This window comes from Protopterus annectens, chromosome 4.part0 (genome assembly GCF_019279795.1).
Source record: "Protopterus annectens isolate FY-2018-M chromosome 4.part0, PAN1.0, whole genome shotgun sequence".
Classification (NCBI taxonomy): domain Eukaryota; kingdom Metazoa; phylum Chordata; order Ceratodontiformes; family Protopteridae; genus Protopterus; species Protopterus annectens.
The window spans coordinates 1,219,632,146-1,219,655,298 of NC_056733.1; the positions used below are offsets into that span (position 1 = coordinate 1,219,632,146).

The 23,153-nt window shown below is 40.8% G+C and overlaps 1 protein-coding gene across 1 annotated transcript in view; it reads right to left on the bottom strand.

The window, feature by feature from the left end:
- The window catches only part of TCERG1 (transcription elongation regulator 1), a 2,274,660-nt gene that overhangs the window by 1,005,629 nt on the left and 1,245,878 nt on the right, over nt 1-23,153 (bottom strand). The window contains exon 11 of the mRNA XM_044069876.1: nt 19,260-19,349. Coding sequence (XP_043925811.1) covers nt 19,260-19,349 — 90 coding nt within the window. The remainder of the gene's footprint in view (nt 1-19,259; nt 19,350-23,153) is intronic.

Here is a 23,153-nt window from a genome sequence, read left to right on the forward strand (position 1 = left end):
GAGGAGGATTCCTGATTGGAGGCTTTAGTAGGAAAATTCCTTTCAAGAAGGCCCTGCAGAGCCTATGGGACATAATATTATGATCTGCTATCCCAACATGAAAATTAGAAATAGCAGCCAACTGAACTCTGACTGTGGAAGAAGAGGAGCCTGCATGAAAAATCTCTGCTAAGAAGTCCAGAACTGCCTGAACAGGGGCAGTAAAAGGATCAATATTTTGGGCCTTAGCCCAACAAGAGAAACGTTTCCATTTGCTTGTGTAAATCCTCCTGGTAGAGGATTTTAGTGAAGCTACTATGATATCTCTAACTGGGTTAGAGATCAAAGGAAGCCTGGCTAAGGAAGGAAGTGGAGCAACCATGCTGTGAGGTTGAGAGAAGGGATTGACCGGTGCAGCTGACCGGATTGGTGAATCAGTAGATCTGGCACTGGGTCCAGATGCCACGGCTGCACCAAAAGGTGACGATGGAGGAACGGGAACCAAACTTGTCGAGGCCAGTAAGGGGCAATGAGAATCAATTTGGCTCTCAAAACGGTAGCTTTCTGGATCACCTGAGGGATCAGAGGAAATGGAGGGAAGGCATAAAGAAGTCCCTGGGGCCAAACCTGGGTCAGAGCGTCTCTGGGGGGATGGCCTGATAGAGGGAAGAGGCTGAAAAAGTCTGGACATTTGCTGTTTTGGGGAGTAGCAAACAGATCGCAACATGGACGACCCCATTCCAGAAAAATCTCTTCCGCTATGGATTGCTTGAGAGACCACTCGTGAGGCATGAGAATAGCTCTGCTCAATCTGTCCGCTATAATGTTGGTTTTCCCAGGGATATGCGTTGCTACCAGAAACCGATGAGAGGAGATCGCCCATTGCCATAGTCTGAGCGCTTCTCGACACAAGGGGTAGGACTTGGTTCCGCCCTGTTTGTTGATATACCAAACTACAGACATGTTGTCTGTGAGGACTGCAATTGTCCCTACGGGAAGAAAGTCGTTGAGGGCTTGCAACGTTAAAAGCACTGCTCTCATCTCCAGGACATTTATGTGCAGATGGTACTCGAACGGTTGCCACGTCCCATGAACCATCCTGCCTGATAATGACCCCCACCCGATCAGGGAGGCATCCGTGGTGACAGTGGCTATCGGGGACGGAGGTACAAAGCACCTGCCTTGGTGAACCTGAGACGATGTGATCCACCAAGCAAGATGTTCTTTGCATGTTTGTGTCACCAGAATCTGGTGACGCATTGGGAGTTGCTGGTATGACCACTGTGTGAACAGCATCCACTGAAGGAGGCGCATGTAGAATCGAGCCAGGGGAAGAAGAGTAATGGCCGCAGCCATGAGACCTAATACCTTTAGAACCATTCTGGCCTGTACCTTCTTGCTGGCCATAATGATCCTGACATGAGTCTGAATGTCTGAAACTCTTTGTTCTGTAAGGGTAGCTGACATCCGAACAGTGTTTAAGTTTGCGCCTATGAAGGTAATAGACTGGCAGGGCGATAAGGATGACTTTTTGAAGTTGACTGAGATGCCCAAATGAGAACAAAGGTCTATTGTGTAATCCCTGGCTTGTATAAGCTGATGCCTGGTGGTGGCTGACAGGAGCCAGTCGTCGAGATACGGAAACACCTGGAATCCTTGACGTCTCAGGTGAGCCGTGACCACTGCCATGCATTTGGTGAACACTCTGGGGGCTGTAGTGAGACCAAAGGGCAGGGCTCTGAACTGGAAATGACTGGACCCCAGCCGAAAGCGGAGAAATCTCCTGGAGCGTCTGTGAATTTTGATGTGATAGTACGCATCCTGAAGATCTATTGAGCACATCCAGTTGTCCTTCTGTAAGAAGGGCAGAATTGACTGAAGAGTGACCATTCGGAATCTTGTCTTCCTCACAGACTTGTTGAGTCTGCTGAGATCCAATATTGGTCTCCAGTCTCCCGTCTTTTTGGGGACCAAAAAGAACCTTGAGTAGATTCCGGGCTCTGAATGGTCTATTGTAACTGGCTGAATGGCTCTTTTTTGCAGTAGTTTTGCAATTTCTAACTCTGCAATGTCCCTTAGACCGGGTGGTACATCTGGAAGGGAACTTGAGGGGAAGGGACTTTCCTCGAAAGGAATTATGTAACCCTTGGATATGATCGACTGTACCCATCTGTCTTGAGTGAGGGAATGCCAGGCTTCTGGGTACAGTGATAATCTTCCCCCGACTGCCTCCAAGGAGGGACAGCCGGGCAACACCTCAGGGATGCTGAAAAGGCTTCTCAGGAAGAGACTCCCTGTTGCCCTGGTTCTTCGGACCCCTCTGCCTCTAGAGCGGCGTCTGTTGTTGTTACCCCCTCTGCCTCTAGGGGTAAACTGACCACGTGAATCCGGCGTGACTCCTTGGGATTTACGGAACCACATCTTCCCACCCTTCTGTCCTTTGGGATAAGGCCTAGAAGGGGTGGAAACCGGACTCCAACAGCAGAAAGAGTCTTGCCGTCCTGCTCACACCTGGTCAAGGTCTCCTTCACCTGAGGGCCAAACAAAGCTGACCCATCAAAGGGAGAATTTGTGAAGGACGCCTTAAAGGGATCCACAAAATCACATAGCCGCATCCAGGCTTGGCGTCTAAGAGCCACACCTGTGCCTGCGGCTCTACTCGCTCCATCCGCAGCATAAGATATTAGCCGCATGGAGGAGTTAGCAATGGAATTGAGGGTTCCTAGCTGCGAAGCAATCTTTTCTTGGGCCCCTGCAGCTGTAGGATCCTGAACTACTTCTCCCAGCTCCTTCAGGATATCTCTCTGGAGTCTGGTGAAGTGACAAAGATAATTCAGCGAGCATAGCAAAGGTCGCTGAGGAAAACATCCGCTTGCCGTACCTATCCATGGTCCTAGAGTCCTTATTAGGAGGATGGACGGGCACGGAAGGATCTGCAAGTTCCTTTTTGGTGGCCGCAGCCACCACCATGGCATCAGCAGGGACACCTTTGGTAAGGAATTGTTTGTCACTAGGGGCAGTGATAAATTTAGAAGGCCTCCTAGGGACTGGCTCTACAGAGTCAGGAGCTGTCCACGCCTTTCGTGCAATAACCTGCATAAGGGGGTCGAAAGGCGGAGACACCCAGGAGGTGGAGGGCCGAGATCCAAATGCCTCTAGGTATACTGACTCATCCTCAGAGGGATTGTTGGTGGGCCAGTTTCCCCTCTGTTTCAGAAGTTCTAGGATGTCTGAGAAAAAGGCATCCTCAGAGGGGGATCTAGGGGATCCCTCTGACTCATCAAAGTCAGTATCCGAACTGACAGACTCAGGGGAGTCTACATGCTTCCTCTTACAAGTCCTCTTCCTAGGAGGATCTCCCGAAACATCAGGAGAATCCTCGGAAGAGGGGGAAATTCCCAATGGGGAAACCTGAGGCGGAGGATCTCTGGGTCCTGTAGCAAGAGAAGTGGCAGAGATGTCAACAGGTACAATAGAGGGAGGAGCTACGGGAAGAGACTGCTGACTGATACCAGTGGCCAGTACACTCTTCATCACCTCGAATGCACCCGTCCCATGCAGGTCGGAGAGAACCCGCTCCGAAGAGCTAGGAACTCCAGGGGCCACCGAAAGGGAAGTCTCCGAGGCAGATGTCGGAGCCGAGCTCACCAAGGCCGAGGCTCCAAGGGGAAGAGCGGGGTCGGACAAGGGTCCGATGCCACTCACCCCCTCGGAGGAGACCATGGAAGCCCGACCACCGAATCCCTCTAAGGAAGAGGAGATAAGAGTAGGGGCTGAAGGGACAGAAGGAGGTATCCGTCCTCCAGCCGAAGCAGTAACCATGCCCGAAGACTCCAACTCCAAACTCTGGGGTAGAGTCGAAGGAGGAACAGTAACGGGGTGTGGACCAACAGTAGTCTGCTGAGACGGACTGTGTAGCATTTGGGCCAGTACCTGTGACTTGAGCAATCTACTGACCACTCTCTCTAGGTCATGATCTGACAACCTGGATGACCTTGAAGATCGGCTCCGATGGCTCCGTTCCGACAGAAGAGGCGAAGCCGGAGCCGAAAGTATCGGCTCCAAGGAAGGAGACCTCGACCTCTTCCTGGAATGGGCCATCGGAGCCGATACTACTGACCCTGTCGGCACCGATTTCTCGGAGCCGGCAGAACGTCTCGATGTATCGGCTCCAGCCGGAGCCGATACAGCCACCAAAGTAACGGTGTCGGAGCCGATCGGAGCCGACACTGATGTCCGTGCCATGTGGGTGTCGGAGCCGATCGGAGCCGACACCACAGTGGTCAAAGCAGATTCGGCACCGATAGCCATCGGCGCCGAAAGCTTTGTGGATCCAGAATCGGCTCCAGCTGGAGCCGATCTCGACTCTATACGAGTCGGAGCCGAGGCCGCAGGCTTAGAAACAGAAGCCTGGGCCTTGGCAGATTTGGTTGATTTTTGTGGGGCCGACTTAGCCGGAGAGCCCTCCGGCTTAAGAAGACCCCTGAGAATCAACTTATTGCGTCTCTCCTGCAGGACTCTCTGGCTGAAGGAGTGACAAATAGCACAGGAGTCCTGCAGGTAAAGAGGGCCCAAACAGTACAGGCAAGAAGTGTGACCGTCTGTCAGAGACATCTTCTGACAGCACGAGTCACACTTCTTAAAACCTGAAACCCTCTCCTTAGACATGGTGCCTAAACACAACAGACACACACACCAGTCAAATTAAATTAAAGTAATACCAAGGGTATTTAGTAAAAAACACCAACACACACACCCTAACAGGGGGGGGAAGGGATAGGGAAAATTGACTGACTAAAAATTAAAAGAGACAGGGATTTCTGTCAGAAAAAGGTTAAATTTAAAATTAAACTATCAAAAATTAGTTTTAACTAAAAAAGGGGCTTAAATATCACAAATGTGAACAACTTACCAGGAGCTGGTAAAGAGAAGACCTCCCAAGCGAAGCGGCAAACGAGATCTGGGAACTTCCTGCCTTGCATCATGGGATATGGGGCTGCCTCGAGCTGGTAAAAGGAGTTCTCGAGCTAAAGCAAGTGCCGAGTCGGAGCCGAGGGATCGGCTCCGAACCCATCAAGCAAGAATGAAGGCGAGATTGACAACTTAACATGAAACTATTACTTTTCTTAAATAATGGCATAGTATAATGCCTGTTTACTGCCCTTCCGCAGATGTCTTGGCATCCGCGGCAGTTCTGATGTACTTGGCGCCTGCGCAGTACATCAGAGTTGAGCAAAAGCAACGGAGAAAGCAAGATCTCCGTTGCTTTTTAGTCTCGCTATGTTAAATGAGTTTAACATAGCGAGACAGTTTTAAAATAAGCAACGGACATCTCCGTTGCTTATTTTAAACTGTCTCGCTATGTTAAACTCATTTAACATAGCGAGACTAAAAGCAACGGAGATCTTGCTTTCTCCGTTGTTTTAAACTGCCTCGCTATGTTAAATGGGTTTAACATAGCGAGACAGCTAAAATAAGCAACGGAGATCTCCGTTGCTTATTTTAAACTGTCTCGCCATGTTAAACCCATTTAACATAGAGACAGTGTTTAAAGAGTTATACTAATGGAAAAAAGTCCGGGCGACCGGACCTTTTTTCATTAGTATAACTCGATTTACAACGGGCACGCTGGCCAATCAGCGTGCACGTTTTGGGGGGATCATGGTATAATATACAGTCTTCTTCCTGAGAGACTGAGCCCCCTGCACTAACACAAGCCATTAACACAGTCTCCAAAGGATCAGGCCAGTTGAGGGCTAAAAAAAAAACAGCAAAGTGCACTTCAAGTTCTCCAGTTGTCTGTTGTTGCTTGGTAGCTGAGAGATTTTAGAGAACTGTGTGCATAATATACAACAAATCTAAAAGGATGTTAAATATCAATGCACTTGCTTTCCCCATTACACAAGCTTTAAGAAGAAATATTTCAACAGGTTGTATGTACAATAATTTTGGAATTATTAATGTGAATATAAACAGGCAACATTTGATACCTGCAAGTGTCACTAGGCTAACCTAGAAAAATGCTTGGATGCATCAAGTAGGCTTTCATGAGTTAGACTGTATAACTCCAGCTCTCTTCCTCAAATGAAGCACTTGAAATTTATACTCTTAACTTTCAAAGAGTGCATCCTGAACCCTTTCACAAGTATCAAGTTATAGCCTCACAGTTCAAACAATGAAATCTCCAGAACCATAAGTGTTACAAAAGAAGTGCAAATTGTAAGTATTTACCACAAACTGATCTTTACACTGACCACATGCATTAGGCTAGGTTTTATAAGTCAAAATAAACCATAAATAAGAATTTTCATAATGGTTTAACAACTTGCACTACTTCAGTAACAGCTGAGGCTGCACACATACTCCCAACAGCATTTTACTCATCTAATATAAACATTCACATGAGGTTCATCAGTTCTGTGTTGCTTTGTTGAGATATTCAGAGAAATATCAAAATGATTACAATTATGAAACAGTCTATGAACAACACTCACTACCTCGTTGAAAGACATGAATTATACTGGCAAGTTCTGTTGAATGCTGCAGCCCCCCAAGGGATCAACAACAGAATTTACATAGTTACTTGACTGATGAATATGATGTCTAGGATTTACAGTTTTACCTTTAATCAAATTAGGCATTATGTTTTATTGACAACTAGTCTATGGAATGACTTGTGATGTTTTTGTGTGTTTTACTAAATACAGTATTTCAATTTTGTGATTAGTCCTCCACTAGAAGGCATTGTTTAACAGGATATAAAATGTAAGAGGAGAATTTTTTTATCCGATAGTTTACTGTCTACATTTGGATGAAAGCGCGCATCTTAAAACTTCCATACTTTTTGTTTTGGGGTTTCTGTGATTTGTGCAGTTTGAGACTTTATTTTTCAAGTTTGGATTTTTTGGGATATTGCTGTTCTTTCTCCGTAGTTCTACTGCAGAATGCGCGATGTCCAAGGAACTTTTTGAATGCTCCAGAGTTATAGGTATGCCAGTTCCTGTTAATGGAGAAAGTCTTGGTAGTTCTCCCCTGGATTTAACAATTTTAATCAACTTAATGTCACAGCTCCCTGAAAAACTGGACAGTGTTAAAAGGCACAGGCGGCAGAAAGAGGTGAAGTAAGTGAACAAAGTGACATGAATGCTACGGTTGTTAACGGACAGTGTTTCAACAAGAAGCAATGTATTTTAAATCCACAACTTGCCTTACAAACATTCAAGAAGGTAATGTTGAGTTCCTAAACTAACAACAATTTAAACCATGTAAATGTTATGGATTCTAGGTTTGTTGCACAAGGAACTAGACCTAAAGGTCGAACTCGCAATGGCAACTCTTCTTTCACTACATGGTTAAATAAACCACTATATTTGTCAGAATTTACATATTTTACTGCCTATGATAGACGATTTATTGAGGGAGAAAATGAAAAGTTTCGAAAAGCTGCTATCCAAGTGCAGAGAGTTACAGTTGGATAGTTTTTTTTTTTTTTTTTTAGGACAGTGCTTCAGTGAAGAGGGTTCCTAAGGGCTCACGACTGGGGAAATTCCTGAATGGGTTACAGGAGGGCTCTTCTTTGCACACTGAGTTGCTTTTTTTTTTTGTCCGAATTGGGTTGGAATATATGAAGATATTACACAAGAACAACGAATGGGAAATGAACAAACTGGAAAATGAAATTAGGGTTTTACAGCAGGATATCACCAAACACTTGCTTTTCAGTATGATGCAGGATAGATTTGTGAACATTTTGGGGAAAACAAACAGGGAATATGCTTTGATCAAGTCAAGGAAAGAAAAAAAGTTAGCACGAGATCGAGTATGGTATGGGACCAACTAAGTGTACCCCTACCCTACAGGAGTCAGTATGAGGTACAGACGACCAGTGGGTAACCACGAGGAAGGATTCAACAGGGTACTTGACAATGAAGGAAGAGAACAAAGTGAGTTTTTTTTTTTTTTTTTTTTTTTAAGATGAGCTGAGGGCCCTTGGTCATTCACCCAGGATTATAAACAAAAATAAAGAATGAGGCAAATGGATGGGGTTTACACCCCTGGGAGGAACAATCTTCAAAGGGCAAAGCCCCAATCTGTGCAGGGGCAGACAGGTTAAAGAGGAAACAGTGAAGACAATAATTAATGTCAACCCCACGAATAAAGGTACAGTACACAGTTTCAATGGCTTCATTATTTTTAACTATAGCTATATGAGTATCAACCCTTTATTTGGTGAAATATTTTGTAATGGGTTTACATTTGTACCATCTCAGAGATTCAACGTGGTTGATGGGATTCTGGACTAAAAACTATGTTTGTATCTTTCAGCTTTTCCTGGTTAGGGGTCGCCACAACGGAACTTCAGTCCGCTAATGATTGGTAGTTGATTTTTACGTGCAGAGTTACCAGCCCTGACGCACAACCTTCAATGAAGGTACGCCCATTCACGCATGTCTCCACGCAGAAGACGCTCTAGCTGAGAATCGAACCGGACAGCGTCTTACTGTGAGGCGACAACGCTACAGCAGCACCACCACTGCGACTTTTAAATCTAGCATTGTTTTTCAAAGACGACGGTTCTGGCCAAGGAACTGAGCACAGGTTGCACAGATCTAGTGTATTTGTCCCCCCTATGAATCCTACCTTTGCATCCTCTGAAGCTGCCTGAGAAAAAGGGTTGTGGGTATTAAATAAGACTGTTTTTACAATATGACTAAAGAAGAAACAAAGTTAGAGACTTGACTAATGACCAGTCCATTAGAATCATGATAAGGGTGGGGGAGTGGCGGTAGTGGACTGCCACTTTTATTCTCAAAAAATGCTACAATACTTGAATGAAGGAGATTTTTTTTCCAGTGTCAGCAAAAATGAGATTACTGTGGCATATAAATCGGATTTATTACTGGCTGGATGATTTTGTTATGAATAGGGATATAGACAGTTCCACTTCATAATATCTTAATGCAGACAAACCAACAATACCTAATGCTATTGGTATACCAAAAGTTCACAAAAACCTGTTATTGATCCACCACTTCAGCCTACTGTTGCAGCTTGAGGTTCAAAGACTGAACTGTTAATAAAAATTTTCAACCATGCTTTGAAATCCATTTTTGATGACAAAAAATGTGTCCTCAAGGACACTTGACACTTTTTAAACAGATTATGCCAAGTACGATGAAATATTTTTCGTAACTGTTAATGTGAAGAATTTGTGTTCCTGGTTATCCCGCACTATGAAGGATTGGAGTGGTTTTGAGAAGCCTTAGTTTGTGGCTTTAACTTAACAGCACATACAATCAAAACTGTGATGGAGGCTATGGAACTAGTTTTAACCAACAATTTTGTGTATTTTGAAATGGAATACTTCAAACAAATCAGGGGGGTAGCCATGGGAGCACTGACAGCCTCTGTTTGCTAATACAATACTGTGGTGGCGGGAAAGGAATTTAATCAAAAGATTTATTAAAATCCTACCCGCCCCAATCCTTAAGTAAGGGGAGAATCCTAAGCTGAATGTCTCCTTAAAACAGTAAGCATATCTGCATCCCTAGCAAAACTATCTATGGCATCATACCCTCAAAAAAAAGCATGTTTGACCAACTTGTATGTGATCTTGATGACTTTATTCAGCCTTAAATTAAAAGCAGAGTCTTCCACAGATTTCCTCCAACTGTTTTATATCTCTGGCACTGCAACATATGGGTATGGAACTGGGGAGCACTGATACAGATGCAGAGGTATAAACCTTCCTGCCTAAATGATCCAAATGTCAACTTTCTTTACCATCAAGCGAAGTATCACTAGCAAGTGCCAGTCTGCACCCCTTTCACACATCAAGTGATGCAATCTCCAGGTCAGTGATAAAGTTCTAGCATAAATATTTAATCTTTTCCTCCACTTTACAAAAGCCGTTGATTTTTCTGGGTGCTTCGTAATCCAAAGATGCATTCTTAAAAGTGTACTTGAATACCTGGAACAATGAAGGAATGGCATTAAGGTCAAGCTCATCTATACCCAAGAATGTTCTGTACCTCTTATTGGAGTTGAACATTTCCTTCAAATTCATTTAAAATGCATCCCAATAGGATATGTCTCTCTCCGAAACAAACATCTTTGGGCAGAGATCTGGACAATAGTGACTCATCAATATTTGTGAGGTGTACGTATTGTCTCTGTATTATTGTTTGTTAATGTCCAACATTTATAACAGTTCAGATGGCAGAATTATTTTCCATTAAGTGTTTTAGTATAGATGACATGCTTCCCTTATTGCAAAACTGCATTTGGTGGCAACAGCACCACGTTACATTTCCCACCTGTTCCTTTTTGTACCCTACTTGCACAGTACATCCTCTTAAAGGAAGCATTTCTAATACCTTGACCCCTGCAGAGCTTTCTGATCTGTGATGTCAAGGTAGTGTTAACATGAAGATTTGTCCATTGACTTTAATGGACTCATCCCCACTCATGCTCAGGATCTGTCCATTAAATACTACAGATGCGCCCATTACTAAAGCATACTCTGACATCACCATGAAGCTCGACAGACTTACTTTTGGAACCTGGATTATTAAAAAGTTTTCAAAGATTGTCATTAAAAAACAGCCTTAATACATTATTAGGAAGGACATGGTAGGAAATGCACTGTGACATTTAAGCTGCTAGGTGACACAATACATCTAGTATCTCTTTCATATCACTTTAAATAAGGTTGGAGATGCTAAATATGCGTGACTCCTTTACCTATGGAGGATTATTAACCCACTTTGCCATGAGATAATACACTCCTGGTGAATTTTCAATAACTGACAATGGCAATGGCAGACGCTGGGGGTATACAGTTTTCAAGGCCCAACATCTGGTCAAAGGCATTAGTGCCTACAGATCTACAGAGACAGCCAGCCTAGCTAAAATATATGTAGATTGACACTTAAGACTGTTCAATAAAAATAGAGAGTCTAAGCCTATTAACTGATCTCACCATAAGACTTGCTCTTTAATCCATGCCTGTCTTCTAAAACCAAGTAACTAAAACTGTAACTCAAACAAGATAAGCTAAAGCCACAGCACTGAAGAAACATGTAGACAGATTTTAAATGCTGTATGAGAGAGGGATTCTAGTGATGAAGTAACGAGAAAACGTGCTTTAATACCAAATGCAAGTCCATGCAAACCCTAACCTCTACGCACACAGCAGAATACAAACCTTTTCACAACATGCTAGGAATACCATCCTTATTGCACACACATCATAAAATGTAGTCTTTTCAAAGACAAACCTTCCACAAAATGTCAAACACAGTCATCCCTCAATTGTGCAGCAAAATATTTACAACATACCAAAATAAATGGACTCATGGTGAGCTAGATACTGCAGAAGGCTGTGGCCTGGAGAACTAGGCCACACAAGCGTATACATGTCAACACCAACCTTTCCGTTTTCAAAAAACAAAAGCATATCAAACATGCAAAGTTAAGAGAGGATTACTACTACCCCAGGAAAGGTCAGAAAGGACAGGTGTGGTGCTGGTGGATCGGTAGAGTATTAGCCCACAGCAGACACTAAGGGATGACAATGAGAGAATAAAGGAATGGGTAAAAGGGAGAGTTATACTCCGTGGGGATCATTATCCATCGAAAGCACAGTAGGAAATTACAAAGTTTCACGGTAGAGGGGGATTAGGAAATGACAAGAGTTCTTGTACAAGGAAGAAGAAAGACCAGCACTGAGGTCAAAACCACTTTAGAGCGCAGCTCAGAGATGTCCAAGTGACAAAGCCACTAGTAAACAAAGTGTTGTTTTGAGTCAGGGAGACAAAATAAGAATACAGCAGAAAATTTTGGGGAATGAACTATGCTGAGAGGGAAAGTGTGTCAGAAAAGTTAAAGTCAGATGGTAACTAAAGGATTAAACAGGTTATAGGAATAGGCCATGAATGGATTTGAGGAAGACGTAAAAAAGTGAAAACAATGACAATGTAGCTACACATGAATGAGACCAGAAATTAGGATAAGAGATGAAGTATACAACAAATGAAAGGGAAAAGGTGAGGAGAGTCATCACACTACAAAGAAAGCAAGCAGAATGGCAACAAATAAGATGAGAACAACACAAGGGCAAGTTGAAAGTGAGTTGGCAGAAAGGAGTCAGGAAAGTGTATAAATGATTTTAGGTACACAGCAGAAAAAAAGGACAGAGCCTGCTACACTTGGCCAAAAAAAAAAAAATTAAAATAAAAAATCTGTTGTGAATGATGGAAAAGTAGAAGAACTGACTAAATACTTTACTTTTGTCTTCATAAAGGAAAGCACTTGGTTGGATTCCATGCTTGTAGAATACTATGCCATAGTAAAAATAAGTGTACAGACAAAAAATGATTGCCCTAAAGTAGAAAAACATGGTGAACAGGTGGATCAAAGCAAGATATGAGGTAAAAATAGATACTTAAGACATAATTCTTCCTTAACTGTTAGAAACAATCCTTAGCACTGTGCAGAGCTAATAAATTACATCATGTACTCAGACCCAAAGAACATAGCCAATTTTCTAGCAGAAACATTTATCTCTAACTTCACCCTACATTACCCACACACATTCCCACATCAATTAAAACATCCGACCCCCCCCTTCCCAATATCCTAAAAACAAGTCCTCAAAGCAACATCCAAGGCCAAGTGCACTGTTTCCATGGGGCCAGATAAACAAGAATGCCTACTGGCCAGCCTGAAACAGGACTTGCCAAAAGTCCCAGCAGAGACTATTCAATATTAACCTCCAAACAGACTTTGTGTTGGGCGAATGGATGACAGCAACAGTCAATCCCTGAACAAAGGGGGTGGCACTAACAGACCTGGGTAATTACAGAGCCAGAAGTCTGACAAGACTCATCTGTAAGGATATGAAAAAGACTATGGAATTAATAAAGTCATAGGCAAGCTACAAACTCTAGTCCTAAGCCATTTTGCATTTTTGTCAAGGGCAGATCTGCCTATTTAACCTTGCCAACTTCTTCAAGGTTACTGAAACAATGGAAGAAGGAAAAAAATCGGTACGCAATACATATGTAGACCTTGGAAAGGAATTCAGACACAGACCCAAACTAGAGTATGGTTGATAAACTCACCAAACTAAATGTAAACCATTATGAACTCGTTAGACAGCAAAATGGCCTATTAACAGAACCCAGTAAATTAGGGTGGGAGGCTCTACCTCCTCCAAAACAGCGGTCAACAGCAGTGTACCCCCAAGGGTTCTGTCCTTGGGTCACTCCTCTTTGGCATTTACTTCATGAGTCAAAGTCAATAATAAAGGGTTTATGGATGACCAGATTTGCACATTACTGTAAAATTGGTGCCATCATAATTCTCCAGAAGTCCGCAAGATCCTCCAAGAGAGACTTTCACAAACAAACAGCTAGTGTCAAAACCATGTCTCTAAACAAAATATAAAGCATCCTTCAGCAAGTATGATGACCTTTATAACTACATCAACAACAATACACTCCTGAAAATTGATCCGACAAGGACCTGGGAGCCTAAGCAGACTGTGAGCTGCCCTTTGATCACTACAGTAAGAAAGTCCTTTTTCATTGCACAAACCAGAACATGAAGTGCAGACCCCAAAATGATTTGTGCACCTACCACTTTCTCTGTAGACTCTGGTGCACCTAACTCCAAGGCAAACTTCAAGAATACTCTTGACACCACAACTTCTGATATTTTGTCGTGGCAAAAGCTTACACATGTGATATCTCTCTCTCTCTGTGGCTATTTACCTTAACTAGTATGTAGTTTCTTAAAAGGTAAGATACCCAGAAAACCTTGCTACACATATCTATTATTTACCTGACTTCTAAAATATTGTATGGGTAAGTGTGTGCCAAGCAGACCCGAACACACTTGGCTTTATTTATTTACTGACATTTGATTACAGAGAAAGTCTGACTGGGGAGAAGCCCATTTTCAATGGAGGCCCAGGGAGAAAAGCTTTACCACATGCTAGGCTCTACCTTTGGCGCCATCACACTTTTAGTATATTTATGGAGGTGTGTGTGTATACACATATATGTACCCAACACAGAGTTGCCATACAGATGGCTAGGCAGCATTTTCTGTAATTTAGACTTGTTATTCTAGTGTTGCTGAGTCCCTAGCTATCAACAGCTGGTAACAGGGAAGAATTGTACTTGCTTCCAGTAAGTTAACACTCATTTCTAAGATTCCTTGAAATGGGTTCTAGTCTTTTGTTGCACTGTAATTTGACTATGTCCAACACAACAAAAATGAATACACCTATATACAGATATAGGTGTGTGCGCATGTGCACACACACACTATCTATATATATGTGTGTGTTTGTATGTATACGTGTGTGTACATATATATATATATATATATATATATATATATATACACACACACACACATACACACACACACACATACATATATACATATTATATATAATGGGTCCACCTCGACCCATTGAAATTACGTTTCAACGAAATGTAAACAGACAAACTCTTCCAAATAAACCGGGGGGGGGGGGGATGGGGGCACGAACCAAATTTATGCAGGGGGTAAGCCCCTCTTGCACCCCCCCATGTGTGTGGGGGGGTTGCTCTCCCCATCCAGCTGCTACTTTTATATTCTCAGATATCGCACTACAGTGGGGAAAGGAATATTTCCCTGCTGTGCTGCAATCTAAGCTACAGCCCCCCATTGCTGTTCGCTTAGCTGCCTTTTTGTGAAAGTGCATTTTTTTAAAAATGCACTTTCGCGAACAGGAGTTTGCCTAATTATGTTTTGTTAAAACGTAACTTCAATGGGTCAACCCATATATCTGCACATATATATATACATACATACATATATACATATATATATATATATATATATATATATATATATATATATATACATATATACATATACATATATACATACACATATATATATATATATATATATATATATATATATATATACACACACACACACAATTTGAACATCTATTTAGCAAAGTCGCTCTTCACCAAAGGGTGGATTTTCACTAGGGCAAACCAGCAGTTGACCAACTGAGCAACCAGGGGGGTTAAAATCTGCCAAAGTGGGGAGCTGCACCCTCCACACCCCCTAACTAAATATAACTCAGAGATATCACTACAATGGTAAAAAGGGCAAATTCCACACAGTGGCCAACTGCTGGTTTGCCCTAGTGAAAATCCACCATTGAATGAACAGCGGCTTTGCTAAATAGTTGTTCAACGAATATATATACATGCGCACACAGGTGTGTATATATATATATATATATATATATACACACATACACACATACACACACACACACACACACGAGTGTGTACATTTTTTCATCTCTATGAAAATGTCCATACTAACATGCCAGCACCTTATCAGTGAGATCTTACTCCAAAGTCTTGGACCTAGAATTCAATCCTTACCTCCAGTTAATGTCAATGTCATCATCAAACCTTTTTTCCCCATAGGGTGGGGTGTCATGTCAGCTGCCCCTACCTCTCTCGTTTCAGTGGTACTCTTACCTTCTTTGACAGTCATGCCTAACTGTTGCAGGCCTTCTCTTAAACAACTCATTCATCACTTTGCTAGACGTCCTTGTTTCTTCTTGTCTCTCACAAATCATCTTCCACTTTACTGGACATCTCCCTGAACCATTGTAGTCTGTTGTCTTGGAACTTCACTGAAGCTACTTTGATTTCTTCTCTGATGTCTTCATGTCTTTATCTGTCCCAAAGTGCACATCCCACCACTCATCTCAAGCATTTGTCTCAATCACCTCTACCTTCTTCAACTGCTGATTTCACAGTGCTGCACACCACTATTTTCTACACATTACTTTTCAGCTTCTTTTGGCATTCTTCAATCACACTGCCAGTTAGCTACAATCCCTCTGATTTCCTAATTCAGAACTCCCTTCTCTTGAATAGTCCTCCCAGATAACTGAAGCTGTTCACTTGTTCCTCTACTTCACCCATCTCAATTTTTCAGCTTCTTCTGATTCCCCCATATACTGCCATGACTTTTAGTTTCATCCCATGTACCATGGGCTTTCCATTCCATTCCCCTATCACTTCTTGAAACTCCTGCCCAGACTCTTCTTGTAATGTCAAATCATCTGCACACAGTATCTTTGTTGATTTGTACCCCCAGACCATGTACGGAGTTTGCATGTCCTCCCAGTGTCACTGGGAGGTTCCCCCCACACTCCAAACATGTTGGGTGCTTTCACCTCAAACTTCAGGGATACACCAACAGAGTGCACCTAAAATATAATAAGAGTACTAAGCAGAAACACAGACTCAAGGTGGTGGTTATTAAGAGGAGAGTTGTGCAGACCACCAACCACTTCTGGCATCAACTGAGGTGCACTGTCCTCTAGATACGAAAGAACAGATCACAGACTGTGCATCATTTCAGGGCTAGCCACTCAACAGTGTAAAAATTAGCTTTAAATGATTTAGTCAGATTGACTAATGTCACCAGAAAGAGGCACTCTAATTACTGTCTGAGTGGAGTTTGTAAGATTTCCCATGCCTACATAGGGTTTTTCTCCATGTACTCTGGTTTTCCACCACCTCCTAAATGCCTGCATCTTAACTACCTATATTAAACTGTCCATATATAGCAATCATGCTGGTCCTTGATGCCCAGGTCATGGCCGAAAACAATCTAAGGACCAGCCCATTTAATTAATAAGAAATAAAATAAAAATATTTTAGCAAATTAAATAAATCCAGTGCACAATAAATTCAGCTTTAATTGTTTTACGAAATTATCCATCAGCATCGCTTGTAGATATTTGACCTAAACGTGACAGCGACAAAAAAATGTTTTGAAATAATAGTACAAGCTAAATATGTGAAAAATTGAAAGGGTATTATTACATTTATAGGCAAACATTCGCGGCATAACAATAAGCTTTCTAGGATAGCTATTGTTTAAATGTGTGGTAAATAGCACAGACCATTTATATTAACAGTAACAGAACATGTGCAGGAACTGTGTACAGCAGAGATGCCTTGAAGTAAATATCTAAATCAGACTCGTATTCAAAGATTCAAATATGGAACCAGTCCTATTATGGTAATTTGTAATATTTTTAATGTTGCCCAAGTTTATGCATTTCTGTACATGCCTGTGCAAGTGTGCATGTATGTATATCTTCGCTATATATATATATAATATATATATATATATGTATGTATATATATATATATATAATATATATATATATATGTATGTATATATATATATATATATATATATATATATATATATATATATATATATATATAGAGAGAGAGAGAGACATACAAAATTAGACATACACACACCTCTCGGCACACACATAACTATATATACATATACACACATGCACAACCTAGTATGGATGTGGAGGTATGGTTTTTCATCCATAAAAGTATATACTTTTAAGACTTTTTTCCAGTTTCCCAGATTGCATTAACCTTAAATGAAGCATTAGTAAGCTGCTCTGTTACAAACACATACACACCGAAGCGTAGCTGGTTCAACCAACACCCTATACTTTCAGCTGTTCAAGTGAAGAGTACAAAATAAGCACTTCACTGTAATTAAGAACAGGCTTATTATGGTGAGATCCAAACACCCTCCCCAGCTCTTCCACTGAAGAGCAAAAATAGTCATTCCTTCTACTGGCACACTAACGCGGTGGCAAGATGGGACATGCTACACCCTCTCCCCCTCCTGGCCCAGCCATTCAGGTCATGTTTCTGTGGCCTGCCAGCAAACCTCCTTTCCCACATTTTATTAAAAAAATGACAATTTCTTCTTTTAAACTGTAGCTAAAGCTAACAGTTACTACAGTTTATACCCTGTCCACACAGAGTGCTACGGCGCTTATGTTTTAGGTTAAAAAAAGACATTTTGTAATTTTTTTTTTAACTTGCAAACTGTAGCAAACTGGTTCCTACAATTTAGATCATACACAAGAGTGTACAGTGTTCAGGTTGCTCGCAAATGTAATACCGGCTTTTAAAAGCCAGTACTGCATTAAACAGATCTTGATCAACTGATCACACTCCCTTCTAAACACTTCGCGCTGGGGACAGTTGCCCCTCTCGCCCGACTCTAGCAACATTATTGCGCGTGTGCACGCACACACACACAATTTTAGTATATATATATATATATATATATATATATATATATATATATATATATATATATATACGTGTGTGTGTGTACACATATATACACACACATACGTGCGTGTGTGTAACTATACATGTACAACATACTCAAATATACACCTACTCAGACACTCGTGAATACACAAATATATTTACATATTATACAAATACATTGGCAGATAAATCTTAAGTATACTCCAACACACACACACACACAAACCTGACTGCTGACATTCAATTATCACTAAAGGCAGAGCTGAAGGGAGGATGTCAAAGAAGAGTCGCGTACGTGCGCTACTTTGTTTCTAGTCTTTTCCCATGCATTCTCATTACTTTACTGCTAATATTTTTTTAAATATTTTCAACAAACAGTAGTGTACCATGAACCTCACTACTTAGCCTGGCCACCAAACTAGCGAAAATACTTAAAAAATAAATAAATAAAATAAGAAACTAACAGCTGAAGTGCACAAGAAGACATTTACTTCATTTAAAATTTGCAGCAGCCTTACTATATAAAGAAGCCATTTTACAACAGTCTATTTTAGGTGCAAGTAACATAAAAGGCTTCACTTATTTCAAAGTAAATATTTACCTTCACTTTAACAAAATAGTGAACAAAAGTAGAATATCAACTAACCAACAAGACTGCTTAACAAAACTTACAAGTAAGCAGTTCCCCCCCAGAATAACCTCCCCCAAACTTGTAATCACAAAATTTAACAAGAAGGTGCACAACTCCAAAATTCACAACCAAAGCTGCACGACTTGGCCTTGACCTGCCATGTTTACATTGCAATACCCCGTAAAACATTTCACCAATAACTGTACCTACAAAAGCCAATACCAACACTTCACTAAGACAGTGTCAGTGTTCAAAAGACGAACACAGTTTTCCAGTGTGCAGCAGTAGATATAGGAAGCTGCTTTGCAAGTCAAATCACTCTGAAGTAACTCCAAAAATTTAAAGTGGTCGGGCTTTCTGCAAAAGGAAAACTACCTGTTTCATCAAATAAATATGAATCTCATACCTTTTAAGATAAACAACTTTCTTTAAGTGGCCTTTACCTGTTTCCTTTCTTTAGGACTCAGAAGCAAGTAACGATGATCAAAAACAATCTTATGCAGCTCTTTTTCCCATGTTGAAAAAGCAGACACCTAGAAAACAAGTTTTAACAATGTAATAAACTAATTTTCCGCCTACAAATGAAGTGACCATTGTATGGAGAAATTAATTTCACCTGAAATCTGCAGGGCATCTTTTGAACAGAAAACATCACAGAAACTCACAATGACAAATTCAGCACTAGTAAATGACAACCTGCAGGAGAGTGACACGGCACAGTCTCAAACTAATTGGTTCTGGACATTTCTATACAATTAGTTTTAAGCAAAACCTCCCTAATTATTCACTAAAACAGCAACCAACCACTGAGAGACATTTAAAAATGCCCCCACTGGCAGTCACAGCCTTGAAGCTCTAAACTTTAGATTGCCAGTGTTGAAGTCTTTTTATCTTTTACTTCAAATTTTCAGCAGTTTCACTTAATCGCAAACAGCAAAGGTGATCACAATAAGCTTAACAAAATACTGAAAGACTTCAAACTTATTCCAGAACAACAACAATAAAACAGAGAAAGTACACATCACAGATTCACATTTTAATACAATTTTGTGAAAACTATATACTGACGAAATAATGCTAGACTATCAAAAGCAGAATGCCGTCATCTTCACCAAAATAGGACTGAAAATGATGTCTGCAACAAGTGAAATAGGAAAGACAAACCATTGTTCTAAATGTCACAGAAAAATCTATTTAGATTATTAAGCAATGTCAATTATAACACTGCACCACCTTAAAAGAATAACCCAAGTAGAAACAAAGGTATTGCAGAACATATTTTTCAGAAAACATCAACAACGGGCCATCAATCGTGACACCATTCTGCATAGTAGTCAAGGACCCTAGTTCTGCCAGTATTCCCAAAACCTCTACCACATGTAGGAAAAACACAATACAGAAGGTTTGGGTCTGTACTAAAAGAATAAAACAAAGTGACAAAATGAAACAAAAAGACACACAAAAGTTTAGTGGAAGTTACAGGACAGATAGAGAATTCCAATACATAACACTTACCCAGGAGCAAGGAGTAGAATTTTGAAGATATCCTGGTCTAAATGACACAGTCTGTGATAAGCAGGCACAAGTACCCAATGACAAACTCTTCAGAACTGCCTTATCTGAGGACTAACCATGTCGACAAAAGGTAGCAATAGTCATTATCTAAGTGTGATATGAAGCAATCACACCTTACCCTCGCTTTTTCCCAGAAAATAATGAAATAAAAAAAAGGGGTCCTCAGGAATATACTAAGAAGTTGGGCACAATTCAAACAGAATAAGATTTAGGACTTAACCAAGGTGTAAATTCAGCCATCTGAAAGATTCAGCTTTCATGTACTGGATGAACTAGAGATTGGGCCTCTTGAAGGCAACAGGAATTCCATCTTAGAGAAGATGGAGCCTTCACTGGATCTTTAAACTAAATGCCTGCAAACCACCTCGACTCAATACTTGAATTTCTGTCAGAAGTGTTTTAATACTAAGAAAGCTAAATTAGTCAGTTTTATTGAAAATAAGATGAATTGGGTCTGGAAATCTACAAAAAAGTCTGATAAAAAAGGTGGACACCCAAACATTTACACTGCTATACTGATTTCTCAGATGTATCTGAAAAAGCCATATGGCAAAAGAGTTTTTAAAATGTGGAAATGTTAGGGATTCCTTGGTATCCCAAGCAGGACATATGGCTCTGTTTAAACATGTAAAAATGAATTATCTTGCTTGAAATGGTCGAGTCGCTGTTGGACTTATCTTGAATATGGTTAACTGATACTGATACATAACCCAAGAACCGCAAGAGGATAGGGATGGATTAGCCAGTATGGACACCCTACCCCACTGGTAGACATTTGGTCATATTCAAATGAAGTATGCTGTACCTCCACCAAACAAAACACCTGGTTATTCTGACTCCTCCCCTCACAAACCCCATTACGATTTGACTACAAGAACGTTCATCCATCTGTGAAGACTAAAATGTTTTTTCTAAAAACTGCACCAGCTGCTATATTCCTCTGGAGAACAGGGTTAAGATAAGTCATCTGTGGATCAGATTTGCTAGTATTACAGTTAAATGTCATGTTTTATCTGTCCTAAAATCCAGGTAGGTTATCATAAGCTGCCTCCCATGAGTGGATCTTATGTATTCTTTTTACAAAAATACTTTAAGGAAAATAGTTATCTCCAAGGACAACAGCATGAGAAGAAAATCTATTAGTCTCAACACTGCAAGTCTGGTCAAATGCATACTTTGATCCAGCAGAAAAAAGTTTTATGACTCTGGGGGAAAATATATTTTCCAAACAAATAAATGCCACAATTTCTTCTAGAGAGACGCCAGAATAAGGACAGCCATAATAAGAGTTTAAAAAACACAAAAGCTTTCAGATTACTGCAGATCTTAAATGTTTTCTCAGGGCTTTGTACAATAAAAAGCAACAGTAATATAAGATGGACTGTTGTGGTTTTCTTCCAACAGTCTTTACTTCTGTTATACAGTGTCCCCTAAAATATCCAACAAAGTTTAAAAATACCTCAGTTTTCGGTAGCTAAGCTGTTCAAACTAAAAACTAAGCTCAAAAATCAAGTAACAAACACTACTGTTGTGCAAGTAACCTTACAATAAAATATGCTTGAATAAACTGCTGTTGCAGTAGTCTAAGCTATATGGGGTGCATCTTGCCAAGACAGGACCAGCTTTCAAAGCTTTAGGGCACCTTCTATGTGCCTTAGCCACAGAACAGCTTTAAAAATAAACTTCAGAGGTTTAGGAACAATAACAAAAAAAAACACAGCAAAAATGAGGGGACTGGAGGGAGGATGCATCTACTGCAACAAAGATCTGCTTGAATATCTACAGTTACAGTAAGGTTAAGTTCTGCATTAGATCACTGCTGAAGTAGCCTAAGGTCTATGTGATGGATACCAGAGCTTAGAAAGAAAGTAATGGGGGAGAAGTATCAGAGTCCAGGAGACCTTGGAGAACAGTCCTAGCAAAGTCTACTCTGGACCTAGAGAAGGAATCCAGTTTGTAATGCTATTATAGTCTAATATATTTCTAGAGTACACCCCTTTCCAAAAAACATAGACACAGCTAGAGCCCTGGTAGAATGGCCCTGCCTTTCCCTGGTAGTGTCTTTTTAAGGTGAGGAAAAAAAAGCATGAGACAACCATTTAGAGATGGTCTGTTTTTCTTACCTTCATGGGAAATAAACAGTTGATCAGAAGTTCATAGGTTAGTACTAGACTAACTGCCCTTGTGAGCCACTGTAAGCCTAGACAATTATTCCTTGTGAGACTCAAACCCTGCACCCTGTGTTTGTAAGGCAAACATCTTAACCATTAGGCCCACCCTCCCAACCTTGTTCTGAAGTTTTTTGTGCTATCAATATAGCACAACTTGCTTGTGGACATCTAGAGTATGTACAATTCTTTTTCTCTCATTTAAGTTCTGGACAGAAATCAGGGAGATGAAATGCCTCACTCAATGTAAACTCAAACAGCCTTAGTCATAAATGAAGCATTTGTTCTCAAAGTTACCCTGTCTTTCTGAAAAATGACATAGGGATGGAGCTCACTATAAAAGCTTGCAACTTGGAAACTATTTCAATTGAAGTAGAGTAAAAAAAAAAAAAAAAGGGACAGATGATCTAAGGCAGACAAGCAGATATGGTATAGACAAATTTCATCAGAAGGACAAGAAAGCAAGGGGATAATAATTCACACAAACGCTGCAAAACCAAAGGAGTCTGAGCCATAAAATGGTCCTATTTATTGCCCTGGCACCAACTAGAAAATGTTTCCACTTACCCATATATGATTTTGTAGAAACAGTTT